General features: G+C 37.1%; 2 protein-coding genes across 3 annotated transcripts in view; both read left to right on the top strand.

Moving 5' to 3' along the window:
* LOC148940001 (uncharacterized) overlaps positions 1-13955 on the top strand; it is a 19866-nt gene extending 5911 nt beyond the window's left edge. The window contains exon 2 of one of the 2 annotated variants that reach the window (XM_089106338.1): positions 12909-13955. In XM_089106338.1, coding sequence (XP_088962464.1) covers positions 12922-13950 — 1029 coding nt within the window. In that variant the 5' untranslated portion in view covers positions 12909-12921 and the 3' untranslated portion in view covers positions 13951-13955. Of the gene's footprint in view, positions 1-12902 lie in introns of both variants that reach the window. The other variant, XM_089106337.1, reaches the window with a different exon arrangement.
* Positions 13955-23098, top strand: part of LOC148940000 (uncharacterized) — a 22601-nt gene continuing 13457 nt past the window's right edge. Inside the window, exons 1-3 of the mRNA XM_089106336.1 lie at positions 13955-14416; positions 19957-20435; positions 22160-22378. Coding sequence (XP_088962462.1) covers positions 14149-14416; positions 19957-20435; positions 22160-22378 — 966 coding nt within the window. The 5' untranslated portion in view covers positions 13955-14148. The remainder of the gene's footprint in view (positions 14417-19956; positions 20436-22159; positions 22379-23098) is intronic.

The following is a 23098-nucleotide window of genomic DNA, read 5'->3' as shown; positions in this document are numbered from 1 at the left end:
GGATACTGAAACATGGATGTAACATAAGCTATGTACAAAGCACTTTTTCTTTTAAATAAATGAAAAAAGTGACATTAAAACTTACAACAAATAGAAATTAATTCATGTATGAAGGGGCTGCTTGCTCCTTCCCTCTACTCTTTGTGCTAAAATTCATTTCTTCCCCCCTATATTTCAAAAATGAATACTTTTAAACAGGACCAAGGGAATAAAAAGGGTTTGTTTCTTTTTCACAAATGCTCCAAAAAAGAAGAAGTTATAGATGCCTATTTGTTTTAGATAATATAATTTTAGTTTACATGTAGCCTATTGAAAGGCAATTTGTAAATAAAGCAGTGATGATTCACCAACTGACCATATTTGTCATAGGCAGCGTGCTAGTGCTGCCTAAGTAAAGAACAATGTGGGCACAATGTGTTTTTTTTTCTCCATACCTGGGCACTTTGTATCAAAGGAGTCGTCATAGAAACTTCAAAAAGGGCTCATTCGATTGGAAATTGGAGTGGCTAGTGCCCTTTTTAATAGTCGAAAGTGATTGGAGGGCAACTAGCCCCCCCCCACGCCCATCATTCCCCCAAATACGTCCAATCAAAATTTTGAGATAGAAATTTTGTTCAGCATAGTTGATTTCCAGATAGAAAATATCTTTTTGTGGACGAGACTCCCCCACAACCCACAGGGCAAGGGTTTTAAGTTATGCCCTGAGGGCATATAAGGTTTTTATAGAAGGCGTTGTAGAAACTTCAAAAAAGGCTCATTTGATTGGAAATTCAAAGGGCTAGTGCCCCTTTTAATAGTCGAAAGTGACTGGAGGACAACTAGCCCCCCCCCCATGCCCATCATTCGCCCAAATACATCCAATAAAAATTTTGAGATAGCCATTTTGTTCAGCGTAGTTGATTTCCAGATCGAAAATATCTTTTAGTGGAGGACACTCCCCCACAACCCTCGGGGCAAGGGTTTTAAGTTATGCCCTGGGGACATATAAGGTTTTTATAGAAGGTGTTGTCGTAGAAGCTTCAAAAAAGGCTCATTTGATTTGAAATTCAAAGGGCTATTGCCCTTTTTAATAGTCTAAAGTGATTTGAGGGCAACTATCCCCCCCCACGCCCATCATTCCCCCAAACACATCCAATCAAAATTCTGATATAGCCACTTTGTTCAGTGTAGTTGATTTCCAGATAGAAAACATGTTTTTGAGGAGAACACTCCCCAACAACCCTCGGGGCAAGGGTTTTAAGTTATGCCCTGGGGGCATATAAGGTTTTTATAGAAGGCGTTGTCGTAAAAACTTCAAAAAAAGCTCATTCGATTGGAAATTCAAAGGGCTAGCGCCCGTTTTAATAGTCAAAAGTGATTGGAGGGCAACTAGCCCTCCCCCCCTCCGCGCCCATCATTCCCCAAAACACACCCAATCAAAATTTTGAGATAGCCATTTAGTCGAGCATATTTGATTTCCAGATAGAAAATATATTTTTGAGGAGGACAATTCCCTACAAACCCTTGGGGCAAGGGTTTTAAGTTATGCCCTGGGGGCATATATGGTTTTTATAGAAGGCGTTGTCGTAGAAACTTCAAGAAAGGCTCATTTGACTGGAAATTCAAAGGGCTAGTGCCCTTTTTAATAGTCAAAAGTGACTGGAGGGCAACTAACCCCCCCCCCCCACGCCCATCATTCCCCCAAACACATCCAATCAAAATTTTGAGATAGCCATTTCGTTCAGCATAGTTGATTTCCAGATTGAAAATATCTTTTTGAGGAGGACACTCCCCCACAACCCTTGGGGCAAGGGTTTTAAGTTATGCCCTGGGGGGATATAAGGTTTTTATAGAAGACATTGTTGTAGAGAATTCAAAAAAAGCTCATTCAATTGGTAATTCAAAGGGCTAGTGCCCTTTTTAATAGTTGAAAGTGATGGGAGAGCAACTAGCCCCCCCCGCGTCCATCATTCCCCAAACACACCCAATCAAAATTTTGAGATTGCCATTTTGTCCAGCGTAGTTGATTTCCAGATAGAAAATATGTTTTTGAGGAGGACACTTTCCTACAACCCTTGAGGCAAGGGTTTTAAGTTATGCCCTGGGGGCATATAAGGTTTTTATAGAAGGTGTTGTCGTAGAAACTTCAAAACAGGCTCCTTCGATGGGCAATTCGAAGATATACTGCTTTTTTTAATATCCGAATTTGTTCTATTGGACACTAGCCCCCCCCACGCCCATCTGTTCCCTAAGCACATCCCAGACAATTGTTGAGATAGTAAATCTATCTGGCGGAGTTGATTTCCAAATGGATAATATGTTTTTGAGGAGGACATTTGCCCACAACCCTCAGGGCAAGGGTTTTAAGTTATGCCATGGGGGCATATGAGGTTTTTTATAGAAGGTGATGTTATAGAAACTTCAAAACAGGCTCATTCAATTGGAAATTCAAAGCGCTAGTACCTTTTTTAATAGTCGAAAGTGATTGGAGGGCAACTAGCCCCCCCCCCATACCCATCATTCCCCCAAACACATCCAATCAAAATTTTGAGATAGCCATTTTGTTCAGCGTAGTTGATTTCCTGATAGGAAATATCTTTTTGAGGAGGACACTCCCCCACTACCCTCAGGGCAAGGGTTTTAAGTTATGCCCTGGGGGCATATAAGGTTTTTATAGAAGGCATTGTCGTAAAAACTTCAAAATAGGCTCATTCGATTGGAAATTCAAAGGGCTAGTGCCATTTTTAATAGTTGAAAGGGATTTGAGTGCAATTAGCCGACCCCCCTCACGCCCTTCCTTCCTTCAAACACATCCAATCAAAATTTTGAGATAGCCATTTTGTTCAGTGTAGTTGATTTCCAGATAGAAATATGTTTTGAGGAGGACACTCCCCCATATCCCTCAGGGCAAGGGTTTTAAGTTATGCCCTGGGGGTATATAAGGTTTTTAAAGAAGGTGTTGTCGTAGAAACTTCAATAAAAGCTCATTAGACTGGAAATTCAAAGGGCTAGTGCCCTTTTTAATAGTCGAAAGTAATTGGACGGCAACTAGCCCCCCCCACACCTATCATTCCCCCAAACACATCCAATAAAAATCTTGAGATAACTATTTTGTTCAAGGTAGTTGATTTCCAGATAGAAAACATATTTTTAAGGAGGAGACTCACCCACAACCCTCAGGGCAAGGATTATAAGTTATGCCGTGGGGGCATATAAGGTTTTTATTGAAATCTTTGTTGTAGAAACTTGAAAAGGGGCTTATTTGATTTGAAATTCAAAGTACTAGTACCATTTTTAATAGTCAAAAGTGATTTGAGGGCAACTAACCCCCCTCTCTCGCCCACCTTTTCCCAAAACCCATCCAATCAAAATTTTGGAAATTAGGTCTTTAAGGATGACAACCCCTTCCCCCAACCCTCAGGGCAGCAGTTGTAAGTTATGCCCTGGGGGCATATAAGGTTTTTATTGAAAGCGTAGAAACTTCTAAAGGGCTCATTCAATTGGAAATTGAAAGGGCTAGTTCCTTTTTTAATAGTTGAAAGTGGTTGGAGAGCGACCAACGGCCCTCTCACGCCCACCATTTTCCCAAACACATCCAATCAAAATTTTGAGATATCAATTTTGTTTAACGTAGTCGAAGGTTCTGGAAATTAGGTCTTTTAGGAAGATAACCCCCTCGGAGCCCTCAGTGCAAGGGTTGTAAGTTATGCCCTGGGGGCATATAAGGTTTTTATAGAAAGTTGTTGTATATGATTTATAGAATAGATTTTAGTCTTCCTCAAATCCAATTTGTATATGTTTAAAAACTAAATGTTGACTTAAGATTAAATCAAAATGCACTATGATAATGCTAAATCCCAATAAGGCATTTCAGTAGTATCACAAGAATGACTGAGGGTAATATGTTCAAACGTTTGGGGCTACTTCTGCTCTTAAAATTTAACCAAATCCAAATAGCGTAAGTGTATCCAAGCTATCAAAGAAAGTAAACAGATTTTTTTTTGCGAATGGTATAAAGTTTTCCATTTCAGGTCAACTAGAGGAGGTATGAAACTAGATTAAACAGTACTATTTGTGTCCTGATTTCAAAAGGGTGTATGCTGTTAAAAATTGCTGAAAATTTTTCTTCAGCATACAAATAGCAGGCCAAACTGTAAAGTCTAAAAACAAAAAGATTTAAAGTTTTATTTTCTTTTTCCATGAAAAGACTATGTCAATATAAAACGAACAGAAATTAATTAAAAAAAAATTTTCCACAAAATAAGTTTTTCAAAGAAAAGTAAAGAACTCCATTAAACAAAAGATGAGCAAAACTGAAATCAAATAATCTACCAAGTGTGAAACTACCACAAATCAGCATTGATAAATAAATTAAACCCAAAACGAACAGAAATTACAATAATTAACCGAGTCAAACTCAAAACGAGCAGAAAAGTTGGGTGAAAAACCCCTATGCCTTCCAAGGCCAGAACAAAATTTGCACTTTACTGAAAAAATACAAATGAATGTACATTGTCAGTTTAATATACATATACTGATATTTAGTAATCAAAATGTTAATATTATTTGATTTATTAAAGTTATAAAGGTAAAAATATTTATATTTTTCAGTAAAGTGCAAATTTTGTTCTGGCCTTGGGAAGGCATAGGGGTTTTGAGCCCAACTCATGTTAATTTCTGCTCGTTTTGAGTTTGACTCGGTTATTTATTGTAATTTCTGTTCGTTTTGGGTTTCATTTATTTATCAATGCTGATTCGTGGTAGTTTCACACTTGGTAGATTATTTGATTTCAGTTTTGTTCATTTTTGTTTGAAAAAGCAACAAAAATTTGAGGATACAGTGACTGATCTATATGCTTAGAAAGAATTGAAGCTCGATTAACAAGCCCAATTTTCTTCTCAATCAGCACTCTTGTATGCTGTATCTTGTATAGTTTGATTAATAAAAAGACCCAGGTTTACAATTGACTGAGAGGGTATGACTATTTCTAACCCTAGTTAGATTTCAGGTTGAGAATAAGTACTCCAATAAGGTATAAACTTCAAACAAACTCATATTATCTTATTTATACTTCAGAGCAAACTAAGAACCAAAATGATCTTTATAGCTGTGTTGTCTTTCTGCTAATGATTTATTAAATGAGGTCCAACATTGATTCTAGCCATTGATGATAGTAAAGAGTATCCCCAGTGATGGAACTAGCATGGGTGCTGCCCATGGCTGATATGAAAACTGCTGACACTCACCCTGAGTCTAATGAACCCCCTTCCCCTTCCATAACTTAAGACAGACTATTTTACAAAAATGATGGGGGTAAGGTTAACACTATCGATCTATATAGATTTTTTTATGAATATGGTACTTCCAACAAAGTAGAAGAATCATTTGCACAATTAATAAAACATAACAAATGATTGGATTGTGTCGTGATGCTCTGGAATAAAAACGAATTATTGCTGTGAACTCCAGGTTTGTGACTCACTGTGTGTATGACTACTGTTTTGGAGGTGTATTTTCCATCGTCAGCCAGGAATGCTACTGGCGTCATCTTCTCGTTTGAGAGTTGGAATTGGAGGGATTGATTTGGCATAGAGTAGGAGGGATCGATACTTATGGAGTGTTTGAAGATAGGATGTGGGTATTTAAGTTGGGCTGGGTGTGTGTGAATTGGTGTGAATTAATGTGGGAGATTTGAAGTGTAGAGGGTTGGTTAACTGAAATAAAAATTTACCATTCCTGAATTAGCATCAATTTGCAATATTTTGTCGCTAGACATTTTTTTTCAAAATTTATTTTTAAACTCCTGATTACTATGGGCCATGGTTCACTCTTCACTTCGTTGCATCTATCTCTGCTGAGATTTTTATGAGTCATTGTCCAGCATCCTTCAGGTCCTCAGGATTCAATGATACTTTGCTTTCTTCATCTTTGAGTGTTGGAGTTGTGTTAGGATTAGTTGATGGTTTTAATTTCTTACTAGGGGTTGTTTGCAACAAAGAATAGTGGGGAAAGCTTGAGGATTTAACAGTATCAAATTCAACTTTGGTATCAACAATTTCCACTTCTGAATTCTTCACTGTAGTTGGACAAATAGCTAACATAACCAGGTCATCAGCATAACTTAGATATTTGATGTATATATTTTGAATATGACAACAAACTTCACTAGTACTACTAGAGCTCATGGGTAAACAAGAAATTTTCTGAAGAAATAGGTGGACTCATTTTAGAACCCCACAAATTATAAAACACTGTCTTGTAAAACCAAAGAAAAGATTTGTAAAATAATGGGGGGTTTCACTATATGGTGACCAGGGTAAGTTGCATTAAAGGATCAGGAAATAAACCATGACTGATTAACAGGGAAAACCGTTGCAAGAAAGAGAGGAACAACCTCAATGCGAATTTCTAAGTGTTTTGAAGACGAATAATTAGTATCTTTGGCTGAATTTGGTGGTGGCTTAAAAATTTCTAGTTAGAGTTGAGAAGTAAAGGTAGTAATACCTCTGAGACTAAGGACCCAGTTTGTCCAGATCCCAAATCAAAAGTTAAATAAATGGAATCTTTCACATAATTGAAGATATGTTTAAAATAACCACATCCAGGATGTGCAGGATACTTGCCAAGTTTAGATATCAGACTGTTGCCTGATCATTTAAGATCTACTACTATTATTAGCAACTCACCACTGCACCAAGCCGCCTGAGGCCAACACAGCTACGCACGCTCCTGCTCCCTCTTTACACCCTCCCAAATTCAAAGCCTCCCTCTTTACACCCTCCCAGGAAGTTCCTATTTCCTTCAAATCTTTCTTTATGACATCCTCCCACCCAAGACAAGGACGACCTGCTTTCCGTTTACCCCTAGACGGTTGGCCAAAAAGGACAATCTTGGGCTATCTGTTATCCTTCATCTGCAAAACGTGCCCTAGCCATCTCAACTTTTCTCTCATTATAGCCCTAGAAAGCGGGATTGAACCACATTTTTCGTACAGCCTACTGTTTCAAATGCAGTCAGTCAGCCATGTATCCAGAACAATCCGTAGGCAATTTCTTTGGGAAACATCTAGTAAATCTTCATCTGCTTTTTGGAGCGCCCATGCTTCAGAGCCATATTGACCACTATCATCACTGTACCTTCTAATATTCTAATCTTGGTTTGCAGACTTATATTCCTATTCTTCCAACTTTTTTTAACCGTGAGAAAAACACCCTGAGCCTTGGCTATTCTACTTTTAACATCTTCACTGCTCCCACCATCTTTACTAATAATACTATCAAGGTAAGTGAAGCTGTCCAGCTGATCAATCTTTTCGTTAAGATCCCTGGTAAATAAATCCACTATTTGACTCTTTAACATTCCTAAATGATCCCTGAACAATCACAAGTTGAAAGATGTGCAGGATATTTCTGTTTTTAAAGTAATATTGAGAAGGGGTGAGATGAGGGGGGACTTGGGTCACAGGCCTCTACTATTATGTAGACCCCAATCTTGGACAATAAATAGCATGTTCACTTTTTTATAATCCATCATGCCTGTTTTTTTCTTTTATAATTTAGTGTTTTTACTCTTTGTGATGCGTGGATCGTGTTACACCTCTTGTCATGGTTTTTAAAAGCCTTTCATTAAAATGATTATTTATAAATTTTTATCTGATGACGTGTTAGGCTGAGGGGGATGGATGGGGGGGGGGGCAAGGATGGCTGGGTAGCCTCTGATTAGTCTGGTTCTTCTTCGTTTCAGCTGGCCGCCTTATTCTTGTCTCTAAGAATAAAAAAATCTTAAAATAATGCTCGTTATATTGGCCAATAACAGTAGCTAGAACTTTTTATAAAGCTATGAGAAACTTGTTGACAAATGTTATATTCCTCCACGCCAATTTGGGTTTCAGAAAGCAATAGGATGTGCTCATGCAATGAAGGCACTCTCATCAATTTGGTTTTGATGCTGATAAGTTGGGAGAGTCACTTGTTCTAGAGAACTATGCTATCAGTTGTGCTTTTCATTTGATAATTGAAGTGCATATCCTCATTGAAAATTATAAAAGCAGGGTCAGTACTTGCGTTATTCATACTCTGTATTATATGCATACTCACTAATCGTTATAATCAAATTGCATGATAGAACGATTTCAGAGATAGTCATACCTGTCCGCCTTGGATTATGGTAAGGTGTCCTTACATCCCATCAGCGTTTAATAACTGTATTCTGGACACACAGTCCCAAGCGGTTTCATCTTATTTTTTAGAAGGATTTCTTATTGTGTATGTGGATGATGTCTTCAACTCCACTTCGGGTTGAGATCATTCAAAAAATAAACCTCAAGTTCAACGCCAAAAGGTCGGATTATTCCACTAGGGTCCTATTCCTGAAGGTTTTAAAGTTGATCTTGATGGAGTGTCGGTTACTCCTAAGCCGGGAATGAAATACCTAGGCTTCCCAATCGGTGACTCTCTTAAAGCAACTAGAAAGCTCCTTACCCGTCATTTACAGCGCCAGAGGTCCATTGCATACGGTAGCATAGTATCTAATAAATTTTGTTTAATCGCTGGCTACTAGCTAAACTGTATAATGCATGCGCGCTTCCAAAATGTTTGTACTTTGTGTGTTTTTGGTGTACTTTCTTGGCAATGGAAACACAACATCTCTGGCGAATTTACTCATGCAACTCAATCCCATTTAACTCACCCTGTCCCCATTTAACTGAACCCTCGTTTAACCGTATCCCCGATTAACTTAAGTCATGTGTGACTCAACTTCCACTTAAATCAATCCCTGTTGGATTCAACTCAACCCAAGCCTTGAGAATAAGTTTGAACTAGCGCTGATTAGATGCTAGAAAGTTTTTTCTTGCTTTGGTTGCTAATCAAATATTATAATTGGCTTGTTTTAAAACGTGTGAATGGGTAGGATGGAGGGCTGTTGAGTTTTGGCCTTAACTGAAAAATTCGAAATAACCTTTTATCTCTTCGGGCTTTAATGTCATGTAGTCTCTAGTGTAGGATTACACATTAGTAAGAAAGAAAGCAAAGTTTTGCAGGTTTAGAAATGCTACTAAAGATTCACCGCAGCACCAAGCCTCCTGAGGCCAACACAGCTACATACGCTCCTCCTCCATCCCAATCTATTCAAAGCCTCCCTTTTTACACATTCCCTGGAAGATTCCATTTCCTTTAAATCTCTTTATGACGTCCTCTCGCCCCAGACAAGGACGACCTGCTTTCCGTTTAGCCCTAGACGGTTGGTCGAAAAGGACAATCTTCGGCAATCTGTCATCCGCACAACTTGCCTTAGCCACCTCAGCCCTTCTTTCATTATAGCCCTAGAGAGCGGTATTGAACCATATTTTTCGTACAGCCTATTGTTTGAAACACGGTCAGTCAGCCAGGTAACCAGAACAATCTGTAAGCAATTTCTCTGGAAAAAAATCTAGCAAATCCTCATCCGCTTTTTGGAGCGCCCATGCTTCAGAGCCATATTTGACCGCTGTCATCACTGTAGCTTCTAATATTCTAATCTTCCTATTCTTCCAAACTTTTTTTAACTGTGAAAAAACACCCTGAGCCTTGGCTATTCTACTTTTAACATCTTCACGGCTCCCACCATCTTACTAATAATACTACCAAGGTAAGTGAAGCTGCCCACCTGATCAATCTTTTCGTTACCCAACGTCACCTTTTCATCTTCACTTATTCCTAGGCTTATTGATTTATTCTTCTTAACATTATTTTTCAAACCTATTCTAGCACCCCGAACTCGCAAAACCTCTAAAAGTTCATTCATTTTGCTCGCACTTTCATCTAGGATGCTTAAATCGTCAGCAAAATCTAAGTCCAGGAGACTTTTTCCTCCCCATTTGGTTCCGTGGTCTCCCATTGCCTTTCCTGTGCCCCTTAAGACAAAGTCCATCAAAATAATTCATATAAAAGGGGATAGAAAGCAACCCTGCTTAACTCCTGATTTAATACGAAACAAGCTGCTAACCTCATTTCCTACCTTAACCACAACAGTGTTATTCTCTTACATAGCACTGTTGGAAAAAAGGTTCTAAAAGAAGACTGCAACGGTAGTGACCATTGTACCTAGCAGCTTTGAATAGTGAATCAATCATCTGTTTTGTTTGGAACTTTCGGGCGAAGTAGGTTTTGTAACATCAAAACCAATGGTCACCTAATGAACGCCTTTATGGGATGGAGAAAATAAATCTCTAATTTCGAGAACCTTGGGTAGTTACCCATGTCAACGGCTTACGATATTCCAGTGACCTGCTAGTGGTGGATAAACTACTACTACTAACAACTCACCACAGCACCAAGCCGCCTGAGGCCAACACAGCTACGAACGCTCCTCCTTCATCCCAGCTATTCAAAGCCTCCCTTTTTACACCCTACCGAGAAGTTCCCATTACCTTTAAATCTTTCTTTACGACGCCCCACCCAGACGAGGATGATCTGCTTTCCGTTTAGCCTTAGACGGTTGACCGAAAAGAACAATTTTCGGAAATCTGTCATCCTTCATCTGCACAACGTGCCCTAGCCACCTCAACCTTTCTTTCATTATAGCCCTAGAGAGTGGTATTGAACCACATTTTTTATTGACATACGGTCAGTCAGCCGGGTACCCAGAACTATCCTTAAGCGATTTCTCTGGAAAACATCTAGCAAATCTTCATCCGCTTATCGGGGCGCCCATGCTTCAGAGCCATATTTGACCACTGTCATCATTGTAGCTTCTAATATTCTAATCTTCGTTTGCGGACTTATCTTCCTATTCTTCCAAACTTTTTTAATTGTGAAAAAACACCCTGAGCCTTGGCTATTCTGCTTTTAGCATCTTCACTGGTGGAGAAAAAAGAAAGAAAAACAACTTTTTCTCAAGGGCATCATGCTCATTTTCGAAGTACCCAAGAATTTGTTTTGTAATTAAGTTTATTGTTGAGATGACAATAAGTAACATCTATCATTATCGAATCTACATTGTATTTATATGAATATTTTTCACTTGGTAGTGTTTCAAAACTTTTTTCCACTTGCAAATAGGACTGGGAAGGGGAGTATTCAAGAGGATGATTTTAAATTCAGTTTAAGGGTTTATTACTCATGGAGATTTAGGTGGTAGATCTTTTATTGTTTCAAGCCTTTACACTCCACAAATGACACTAAAATCAGATTTTGACGCCATAAGGCATTTTATGGCGGTGTTCTCTTGTTGAAATTATAAAATTTGTCTAAATACGGGTATTAAATTTCAAATGACCCTAAACAGGTCTATGATATTCTAGTGCCCTATTAGTAATGGAGAAATAAAAAAAGAAAAAAAGAGACTTATCAGCATTTCAGCTGTTTTTAAAAATTCCAATAAAGTTGTTTCTGTAATAAACTTTTACTATTAGGATGAATCTATCATTCGTCGATCAGCCCAAAGGGATTTTTTTTTTGCGAGGCAGATTTTTTAACGTGTTTTTGTTCTTTTGGCTACTATGGCCGGCTCTCTGTACTAGGTTTCAGCTATTGCTACAACCACGAGATTCAAGTGTGTTCGGGCCCTGGGTATGAAAAGTTTCATTAGTTTTGAATATATAAGGCAGAATGAGAAATTGTTGTTTTTTTTAGAGGGGAAGGGAGGAATAGTTGAAAATTGAAGCAGCACAAAAAAATTACATAAGAATTAACCAATGGATAAAACTATTTCGCTCAATACAACTTTTATCACTTACGTCAAAACTGACTGAATCACGCATTCTAGTTATATTGTTGATTTGACGAAGGTTGAGTCGAATAGGGCTTATTTGATTGGGGGTATGAGTCAAACAGGGTTTGGTTGAACAGGGGGCTGAGTTGCTTTCGGATTGAGTTAAACGGAGACTCAGCTAAAGTCTACTTTCTTTTTTTTTCAGATTGGCTATATTTGACATTATGAACCAACCAAGTATAGTCCAAGGCTACATCCAGCTCCTTCATTAGAGGAAGGGGGTTGAGATGCATTTGTGTTGGTAGCAATTACCATATTTTGAAAGATAATCAAGTGTGCATTGAATATTATGATTACCTCTTAGCTAGCAAATTAATTAAGACAATCAAAATCTGCTCTCATTGGTGGTTTAGATTTTTGTATAAATGAATAATTTTTGTAACATTTATTTTGACTAAGTTTATCAGAAGTCTGATGCCCTTGGATGGGGAAAGGGTGGAGTAATAAGCTTCAAAAGACCTTCCCAGAATATTATTTAGGCTACAGTTTTATTCTTGAAGTTTCATTCACTCAGCTCACCTACTATCTAAGGTAGCAAAAAGTCCATCATCTTTTAGTCTACCAGGCTGTACAGTTCTGTTGTTTGTTCATTTTCAGCCATTTTATGCAGACGGTTTAATACCATAATCTTCCTTTTTTAGATTTTAGAAGCACAATTGTTTTTGAGAGATTTTTGCGACCTAAAATGCAAAAATGATCCAATTTAACCCCTCCTTATAATATTTACTGTGTTAATATGCGGTTTTCAAATTCGATTTTTTATTGCGATATTTCGCAAAAAAATCGTATTTTATATATGTGAATCTAAGATACAAATATAAGCAGGGCTTACAAAGAAGGGTAGGCAATATCTTACAATATGCTTAGAAGGATGACAAAAATAATGTTTGATAGATTACCTTTTTTAATCTGCTTAGAGTTCACTTTTAATGAGATTTGCTAATACCAAGACTTAGATAGCACTAATTTGAGCCAATCAGAATTTTCTAGCCAATCAGAAAATCTGTCCCGCCCAAATTAGTATAAACTAAATCTCTGTATTAGTAAAAATCTCTTTGTAAATGGGTCTTCAGTAAAACTTATAAATTTGTTTGCTTGGTATATATTTGTTTGTGTCTTTGCACTTCTCTTTGTTGCATTTACTTTATTAAGTAGTTACTTGAAATTGTAGTTTCAGATGCAAACCACAAATGGCAAATAACGCACCTACGGAAGAAGACGAAAAAACAAGAGAAAAAAACAGCCTAAGCAACTTAAATGATGAAAATGAAACAAATTTGGGGGACATAGAAGAAAGAGGGCATAATAGTTTTTTATCTGTCAGGACCTTAACATCTGTAAATCTAGGAGATAGTGATGTTGCAAGTGTTTCTTCAATGTCTTTTGGACTTGAAGATAGTCATAATGATTCAGAATACAGTGCTACAGAGGAACAAGGTAATCTGTCGCCTACCTGCGCTTCTCAATTAAGCACTGGATCGAAAAGATTGGAATGGGACTCTGCCGCAGATGTAGGCTATCAAGGAGAGAATCCAAGTTCTACATCTTTAACTGCTATAGAAAAGCTTGCTTTAGGTTGTGCATCTAAATCATACAATGATAAGGAAAAAATAAGAAAATTGCCAAAATCAAAAGCAATTGTTGACTACTCAACTGATGAAGACTCCACAAAGCCAAGCTTGATATTAGATCGATTGCCAAGTGAATCTACTGATTCTGCATTTGTGTCTAGCTCATGGAAATACGATCTCTTTGCTAAAATGCCCAAAGCATCATCACTTTGCGAGCTTCGATCTGAAATAGGTGGAAGCTTGTCAAGATCTGTTTCAGTGGGCAGTGGTGTTCGAGCGCATATTGAAAATTTCCTAAGAAAGCATGGAGAGTCAAGCTTTGGTTCCACTACTACCCTGATTGCAAATGGATCTCCTCGACATATCTTAAGTGAAACCAATTCTGAACAGGAAAGTGTTAAAACCCAGCTAACTATAATGCCTAAAGCCAATACTCATAATTCTTCTCATATTACTTTGTCTGATTTTGGAGCATCTACAAGTACTTCTTCTGGCTTTGGTTTATCAAAAAGACGTAAAAGGAGAAAAAAACGTTCAAGTGTTCAAACTCTCGATGACAGAACAATAAGCTTTGAGTATTTACCTGGTCATGCTTATCAAAGTAAAAATCCTTCCCACGAATCTTTAAACTCTTCTTTAAGATCATAAAGAGAAAAGGTTGATGTTCAGAGCATTGCTAATCAACTGGTCTCCTCTGATTTTGTCAATGCTCTTGCACTTGCTCTTCAACAAAAACTAAACATTCAAACCGAACTAGTTCAGAGTGAGCCATCATGCTCTAAAGAGCCTGATCGCCCACGTGATTGTACATTAACAAGACCTATTCCTGTAGAGAAAACTGACTCCATGTTTGAAACAACAAAACATAGACTGAGTGAAATGGCCACCTCTAGTTTTGAATATAGAAAAGTACGGAAATCAACAAGACATTGTACTAGTACTGGAAGTTCAAATATAAACCATGATGACGATGTATTTAATCAGAATCGACAGCAAGAGGGGTATTCAAGTGGTAGTGTTTTCTCTGGTGGCAGAGGCTCTTCTTCCTTGCCTAGCTATGCTGCAACAACAGGCCATAGTGAAATACCCGAAGACTCCAATCAACAGTCTCAAGGTACATTTTATATCAGTTTTATTTATTTGCTAGAAACTTAAATATGTGTAAATTTTTTTATCAGCCAAATTTTGGCCTATGGTTCTCAAGTAACTTGCTCATATTAATTAAGACTTTTTTTTTAATTTATCAAACTTACGAAAAAGGTGAAGGCTGGTGTTACTTACTTGAACTTGGGTCAGGACACAAGTTATGTAGCTCTCCCTGGCGACAGGATCTGGCAGGCTGTTGAATTCCACAGGTTACAGTCTGGTATTGTGCATAATACTGCACAAAATTGTAATGTATTTCTCTGAATTGCCTTTTTTAGAATAAAAGGCTGAATCACCTTCTAAGTTATATTTTATAAAGAAAACCATAACAAATTTATCCATAAAAATTAATTAAGCTGTAACTTTGGTGTCTGATTTTACTATTTTTTTTTTATTTGTTATGACTATTTTCACTTTAGGATTACGAAGGAATCTTTCGATTTAAAATGCATGTAAGGAAATACTTCTTACGAAGCTATTACATCTACTATGCTCTATTCACAGCATCATGTCCCTTTGAACGACAAAATATTTGGGGGCCACCGACTCAAGAGAGGCTTTTGATCAAATCGAACCCCCTGCTCTTTACCCTCAAGTTCAACTTTTTATCACATTGCTTCAATAGTTGAAAACTAACATCTTTTGTTGAAAAAACACCGTTGTATAATATAAGGGGAGCTTTTAACCTCCATTAGAAAACACATTGTATGTTTAGTCTCAACACTTTTTGGAATATGTTGATTACAGGTAAAATGAATATCCTAGAAAAAATTGCAATCGGTGAGAGCACTGGACTTAAGTCAGTGGCGGATCCAGGGGGCAAGGGGTCGCCCCCCCCCGAGCGTAGTCTAAAGTAGAGAAATTTACTTAATTAACTCAAGTTTGCGTTAATTGAACTTGCTCCTAACGCGAGTTTATCGGATCAACCTATTTTGCTCCCCCCACCCTAAATTTTTTTTCGGATCAACCTATATTGCGCCCCTCCCCCCCCCCTCTAACAAAAATCCTGGATCCGCCCCTGACTTAAGTTGACTTACATTAAAGACGTCTCTTTTGATTTCTGTGGGACTACCTCCGTTGGACATTTAGCCCCCTGATGTGTCTTTGGGCTTCTTTGGGGTCATTTCGTTTGCACGTTCAGCTTCCTGCGTGATGTCTGTTTGTCTGTTTTTTTTTTTTTAAAGATAATAGATATCTCGTCCAAAGACCTCTCCAATCATACGAATTGGAAAATCCTTACGTGATTTTGGCATCAAGGAGGTGTAACATCTCAGTCTTTCTAGTAAAGTCTATCTATAAAGGCTTTGCTTTAAATAAGCGTTCTGCATAACTCTTGCCCTTGCTCCTGGGTCTTGAATTCATATTTGATGAAAATCATACACTTCATGAAACATCTGGTTAATGTTTTCTAGTTTTATCCTTTTGTGTTATGGTATTTGCCTTGGATTTGTAGTCAACAGTCTCAATAATTTTAAATACCTGCTTTGGTATATGTCAGACTCTTTTTTAACATTCACTGAATGTGTTTTGGTTCAGAAGAAACACTTCTGAAGTATACTACACTACTAGTCTCATATTTATAATAGACGGTGTTGAAAACCCTTTGATGTTAAGTCTGGTCTACGACTGTCTATAGTTTACTTAGTGTCTTTGATTTAGGACTGCAATTAGTTCCTGAGCAGTTATAATTTAAAAGCGATACATTAAGTCATGTTTGCACAGCTATGGGCGCGGAAGGGCTTTTAGGAGTCGTGGCTTCAATTTGCTTTGGAACCCTCAATTATACAGCTTGAAAATGCTAGTAGGGTCCTAAATTTTTACAAGGTGTAAGCTGTTCAATTTTCTATTAATATTTTTCAGCAAGGCCTCTGCTCTAAATAGGCTGTTTCACAAGCTGGAGTCCCTGTACCTGAGCATCTACAGACTACGTTGTCGATGAAGGAACTTTTTTGGACCATTTGATCTGTCTGACACCTGGAAATTTTGATTCAGCGCTATATGAGTGTGTAAGGATTCATGGAGGCCTAAGGGCTGTATGAAGTGTTTCAGGCAGCCCTCCAATCCAATCAATTTTAGCCACGGAAAATTCCCCTTTGGAAATTCAATCCTCCATACCCTGATTCACGCAAGAATAAGCTTTTTGTGTAATTTTTCTGGATTTAGTTTTATTGAAATCCATTTTCGTGTTTATGCCTAGTCTATTTGTGAATCGGTGGTCCTGAACTATACAAAGGAAAAACAAACTTGCATTCCTAAAAATCCGGTCCAAAATAACAATATTTTCAGTTGAATATCTTGCTAAGGTTACTCTTAAACAGGGTCGCCACCCAGTGAAAAAAAAATCACTAGATTCTTGAAAAAAACTTTCCCTAAATCAGCTTATAAATCACTAGAGTATTGGCCAGAAATCACTAGACCTATACTCTTTATCATTATAACTAGTAATTGTTTTGTTTCTTTACCTTGTTCTACTCAGGCACACCTACAGGGAGGGGGCAAAATTATCCCCCCCTAGGTGTGGAAAATACCTTCAGATTGATGATTTGTTTTTTCTCAAGCTAAAATTACTCTTGAAATTGTGAGAAATTCCTTTTTGTATCTTTATGCAGAGAATAGAACAAAATTCTTGCTTCCTCCATATATGTTCCCGAATTGATACACTTGGCTTATAACCCAACCACTGAAAATTGGTTATCGGTGATCTAATGGACGTTTTTGCTTTTTCTTTTTAATTTTTTTTCCTTGTCGGTCCAAAACCCCTGTTTTTCCCCAAAAAATGTAGAAACTATTTTCTTTTTACTCTAGTTAAGCTAGTATAATTACTGGGACACCAGTGACAATTTTGAAAATGGCCTTTTTTATAATTTCATGGAAAAAATGTGTCCCACTCATCACATATTTCGATAAGCATCCGTTCAATTATTTAAAAAAACACTTGTTAATTATGCGGAACACACCAAAAAAGTAAAGTTATTTTAATCTTAATAAAATATACCAAAATATGATGAAAATATAATACTTTAGTTTATGTAATAATATAATTAGGGCTATATATTTGCACATAAGGGGGGTGAGGGGACACAGTGACCTAAGTTTGCCTTCAACCCCCTAATTTGCAAATATATAGCCCAAGTTATACAAGTCCAATGCATTCTGTCACCCATTATTGGTCTTTGTGGCTATGAAACTGGTTTTCATAGATCGTACATTATCCTTAATATCCTCAGCAAATTATCCTTAGCATACTTTTATCCCTAGACCTATCTTCAGGGGCTGCGTGGGTCATGTTAAATCTTAAGGTATAGTTTAGGAACCTTTCAACTATGCAAAACAGAATGGCTATCTCAAACTTTTGTTCGAAAGAATTTTGTGGAAAAAAGAGACGTCGGAGGGAGGATAATAGCCATCCGATCTTTTTTGTCAAATAAAAAGAACAACAGAAATTGTAATTTCCGTTCAAATGAGTCCTTTTCCGATTTTCTAAAACCGTTGAATCGATGCGATCGGCCCTGGGAAAAACAACAAATTAACACCCATCCGTGATTTTTCTTCTGGCAAATAATACAAAATCAAACACTTTTGCAGATAGGGACTTGAAACCTCGGCAATAAGTCTCTCTGGTACACCGGATCTAATAGTTTCATTGTAATTGAAATTGTTTACCTTTATTGGGTATTTCCTCCCTTTCTCAAAAATCAGGCAAATTTTTCACAGTTTCTTAACCTTTTATGGATAAAACTAAGCTTAATGAATCTTATATATTTGGAATCAACATAATAAGCCGATGCCATATTGAGTGATATCAAAACTCCGTTTCTAGAATGTCGGTTACTATTGAGCCTTGTAGCTCCCATTCTTACAGTTTGTCACCCATCCATGGTTTTTCTTTCGGCAAATAACACAAAATTCAACGCTTGTGAAGAAATGGACTTGTAACCTCTACAATAGGGTTCTCTGATATGCCGAATCTAATAGTTTGATTTTATTTAAAATTGTTACCTTTATTGGGGATTTGCTCGCTTTCTCAAAAACCAGTAAAATGTTTCACGGTTTCTTAACCTTTTATGGGTAATACTAAGGTTAATGAATCTTATATATTAGGAATTAACATAATAAGCCGATGACATATTGAGTGATATCAAAACTCCGTTTCTAGAATTTCGGTTACTATTGAGCCTTGTAGCTCAATTCTTACAGTTTGTTACCATAAACTGTTGGATTTGTCACTACATAAACCCAAAAACTTAAGGAATAGGAGGTTATCTGCGCTTATTAGGTGTTTCAATTACAAATAAGAGAATCGATATTAGTAGTAGAAATTAAAATCATTAGACAATGCCCAGCGTAGATACCCACCCTTACTCCCAACAGACTTCAATCCATCAAACTACAATCGATTTAATCTATATATTTACACTACAAATCCTATTGCAAGATGCACTAAGTCCTATTTTTTTTTCAATGGTTTCCTTTTTTTATTTAGAAAATTATACTTATGTATAAATACCTCCTTATTTTTCAGTTACTCCATTTCTGTTCTATTTACAGATGTATAGGGTGTATTCACCTTTCACTCCACTTTCAAATGTTTTAACAGAAGAAAATCTGATTTAGAACTGATAGGTTACAGAAAACAAACACATAAATGTGAAGACAAAAATTCGACCCGAGCAAATGTTGTGAAATAAGAAGTATAGAACATTTTTGGAATTTTGCGATTAACTATGCTTGCCTATTATCTCGGTAATAATACTCTGGGGTCATATCTGATATGGGCATATGGTGGGAAATCGGAATTTTCAAAGGGGGCATTTTTGCATAAATGCTAATCTGGAACATATTAGGAACTGTTGTGAATTATTATTTTGTTTTTTCTTATTAATTAGTTTCTTGTATGATTTATTCGATTGAATCATGAATCTGCGCGCTATATCGTGAAAAATCACTAGATTAAGGAAAAAATCACTATAAATCACTAGCAAGAAAAAATCACTAGGAAACATAAAAAATCAGTAGAAATAGTGCTAAATCACTAGGGGTGGCAACCCTGCTCCCAAAGTTCAATTGACCCGTTCTGTCACCCTGCAAGATTCAATTCACCTGTAAAGCAGCTAAATAATTAAACATTCGGCTTATACAAATTTGATGCAAATAGGAGATATAAAACAATGCAAAATTAACCGGGGGTGGAATGTTTTATGAATAGTGATGACGTGGGTGATATTCACACACCCTTGTCCAACTGTCAACCTTCAGGTTGACAGCTTTTCTGGTTGTTGGGTCTCTAATTTCTGTTAGCAGACGATTTAAGACAAAAATTACAAGGGTGTCAGAGGGAAACGGATTTTCCCGGAGTTGTCGCCTATCTAGATCGTTTTTTTTTTCACACCAGAAGATTTTAGCATGCCAATTTTCATTAAAAAAAATATAGTGTCGTTTTTGAGAAAAAAAAATATACAAATACAATCAATGCTCGTTTAAAGATCTAGCTCTGTCTCTTTATTATAGGAGAGTCTTTGATGATGGATCAGGAAGTGAGTAATCAACTTCAAGCCTGTAAACAGCTTAGCAAGCATCTCAAAGGGCTTAAGGAGTATATTGGGCAGCTCGAGCGGACATGGCGCATTCTAGCTCCCCCTGAAGCTTTAACGCCAAATCTGACTTCTTCCTCAAGCCCGCCATGCAGAGTAGAAACTTACTCAACTCCTACAACTCTAAGTCAATCAGTAACACTCTCGATAGCTCCAACGACTCCGTCAGAAGAAACTATGGCGTCCAATGTACTTCTTCGTCATCCTCCGAAATTGGTAAGGGAGTATGCGTCTGTGTCCATTGATTGCCATCTGGATAAGATTCGGTCAAAAATGGCGTCAACAGGTGGGCAACAGCATTTTGGTCACAGGAAAGGAATCCAGGAGCCTTTCAAAAGTGCATTTGCTAGAGGATATGATGGAGAAAAAAGAGGCTCGTTTTCTCGGACAAGAAAGGTTCTTTTTTTACTTCTGCTATTCTATGTTGAGCTCCCAAGCACAAACGCTGTATAAAAAAAGTCACTTTTCACCTAGGAATGTTCAAAATAGCTAAAAAAGAGAAAAATACAGTTGATATTAAAAGCAAGAGAGAGAGAGAGAGAGAAGTATCAGTGGCGCAAAGATAAAATTCAAGAATTTTTTTGCTTATGACTATTCTTTCCAATGAGGAAAATTAAACAACGGTTCATTATATAGTTGTATGTATGTTGACATTGATTTTTTTTTTTTTTTTTTTTTACTTCCATGCAGTAACTTTCTTATTTGTACCGGTTAATTTTGAAAGGAAATTTTTTAGGGCAACATTCTTGTTTTGTCAAGCCAATCTTAGCTCAATTGCCAAAGGATGGAAATTCTTTTCTATCCTCCCTATTATCCTTAACCTTGCTCATTTTTGTGCTATTTTTTTAACTTTTTTTCTACTGCTAATTTTAATTGACAATTAAGCCATTTAATTTGATCAATGAAAAAGCAGCCGTTAAATTAAAAAAATTACTGACTTGAATCTTAAAACTAAATAATGTTAAGCATTGAGATAGATAAAAGGGAGCTGTAAAACTATCCTCAACAAAGGAAAAAATGTACAAAAACAGTGTTATGGAGATAATAGATGAAAATTTGTATTAAGTAGATAAAAACGATTATGACGTCATTCAACATCTTGTAAATGAAGATACAGTTCTTTGGAAAAAAAATATGTTTTGTTGATTACAAAAAGCTCTAGATATAGCAGTTTCTACTAACTTGGGCCTTTAAACAGCTTCCTATGATTTACCAGTGCCCCACTAGAAGTGGAGGACAAAAAAAGAAAAAAAAGGAAACCCATAAGTGCTTCCCATGCAAAAAAAAAAAAAATGCGATTTTCCTTTTTGTTCCAGCCAGGGGACTGTAATTTTCATGTATACGGTTTTTGGCCATGGCATTTTCAATGGTGTGCTTTTTTATTTCGATCCGATCCGGTTTCGAAATAACTAATTTTGGGTTACTATTGGCCGAGGTTCGTCCTTTACTAGGTTGCAGCTACTGCTGCAACCACTATAACATTAGAGATTGCAGAGTACAATAGTTTCTAAACTGAAAGACACGTTTAATAAATATAGGTTGCTAGGTTAGATGGATAAGGATGGTTCGTTTTGCATTTTGAACTACCGCAAATGCCAAAAGCAGTCATCTAGTATTTTTCACATGATCTGCATTCCACACAGCAGGCTGACAATCTGTGTTTGGGGTCGGTAAAAACGTTTACCGACCTCTCTTTCAAACATCACGAAGGTTTCAGAATATTGCATTTCTTAAAGTATATTTTTTGATCTTCCACGGGAAGAGAAGGATTGAACCCCCCCCCCGATCTAACGTGGGTACCCTTCTGTTTTTTTTTTCAAATCAAACATGTCTCCCATGCTATTGATAAAATCAAATGCAACAGGCGTAGACAAAGCCAACTAGGGGATTTATCAACTGCCTCCCCCAGACCCCAGTTTGCCCCCCCCCCTCCCCCAATTCAAGCATCCAGAGAAACGGGTCAGTTTTCTTTAGTGTATCTTTGACTTTAGGGTATTATATGATTCATTTTGCATTTTCACTGTCATTTTCACTTGATTTGGGAAAATTGGCAACTTTGCTCCCACTCCCCAGGATTTTGGCGACATTACACCACTGATTAACCTCCTAAAACTTTTCAGGTATCAGTTGGGGTGAATACCAGTACTCCGGTTGCTAAACGCAGAGACTTTTCACAAAACTGTCCAACCCCTATTCTGAAAGGAGTAGACCGCGAAGGAACTACAACTCTTGGAATTCAAACATCTCCACATCCATCAAGTTCAAGGACAACGAAAAATGCTTCGGGATTTTCAACTGGGAAAAAATACTCTTCTCGCCTTACCCCAAAAAACTCAAAGGTATACCTTTATTGTAAAGCCAATGTTTTCTAAGGAATCAAAATGTAAATTTGTAATAAAATCTGCCTATCAGACTGTCGTACATTCTTTTACTTTTGTTCAGCCTAATAGAATTTTGGAGAGGACTGTCAAGATTTGACAAAATTACACAGTAGAAAGGAAGGGCGTATCTAGGATTTTTTTCTTTGAGGAGGGGGGGGGGGAAAAAACATTAAAAACGCGTTAAAAAAATTTATATACATTTTTGTCACATTTTCACTAGTCGGATAAAAATTTCGTGGGGTTTTGTTCAAACCTTGAACCCCTCCCCATGGATACGGCGTTGATAGATAGTACAAATGAGAACTAGTATAAAAGGTGTCAGAAAATGGTATTACTAGAAGAAAAATCGAAAACACTTTTTTCTTTATTGATACTGCAATAATCTCGCAACAGAATGAGGGTGTAGCCTTACATGATTCTTAAGCAACAAGGAAAAATAGCCAAGAGCCGTCTTAATATCTTCAGAATAGGTGAGGCCAGCACATATCGCTACATCACTTGTTACCTCCTTTTACCTTTATCTTTTAATTTAATTACCTTTTTTCATCTTTATTTTTATCCTTCACTTTTACATTTATCCTTTACCTTAAGTTATCTTTATGTCACCTTTGTTATCTTTTACTTTTAATTATTGCATTTTATGCATCATTTATTACGTTATAAGTATTACGTCTTATA

The sequence above is a fragment of the Artemia sp. Qi Xiang Cuo genome, chromosome 20, assembly GCF_049724085.1.
Source record: "Artemia sp. Qi Xiang Cuo chromosome 20, ASM4972408v1, whole genome shotgun sequence".
NCBI lineage: Eukaryota > Metazoa > Arthropoda > Branchiopoda > Anostraca > Artemiidae > Artemia > Artemia sp. Qi Xiang Cuo.
Note: the sequence above shows the minus strand (reverse complement) of the source record. Positions and strands in the feature narration are given on the sequence as shown.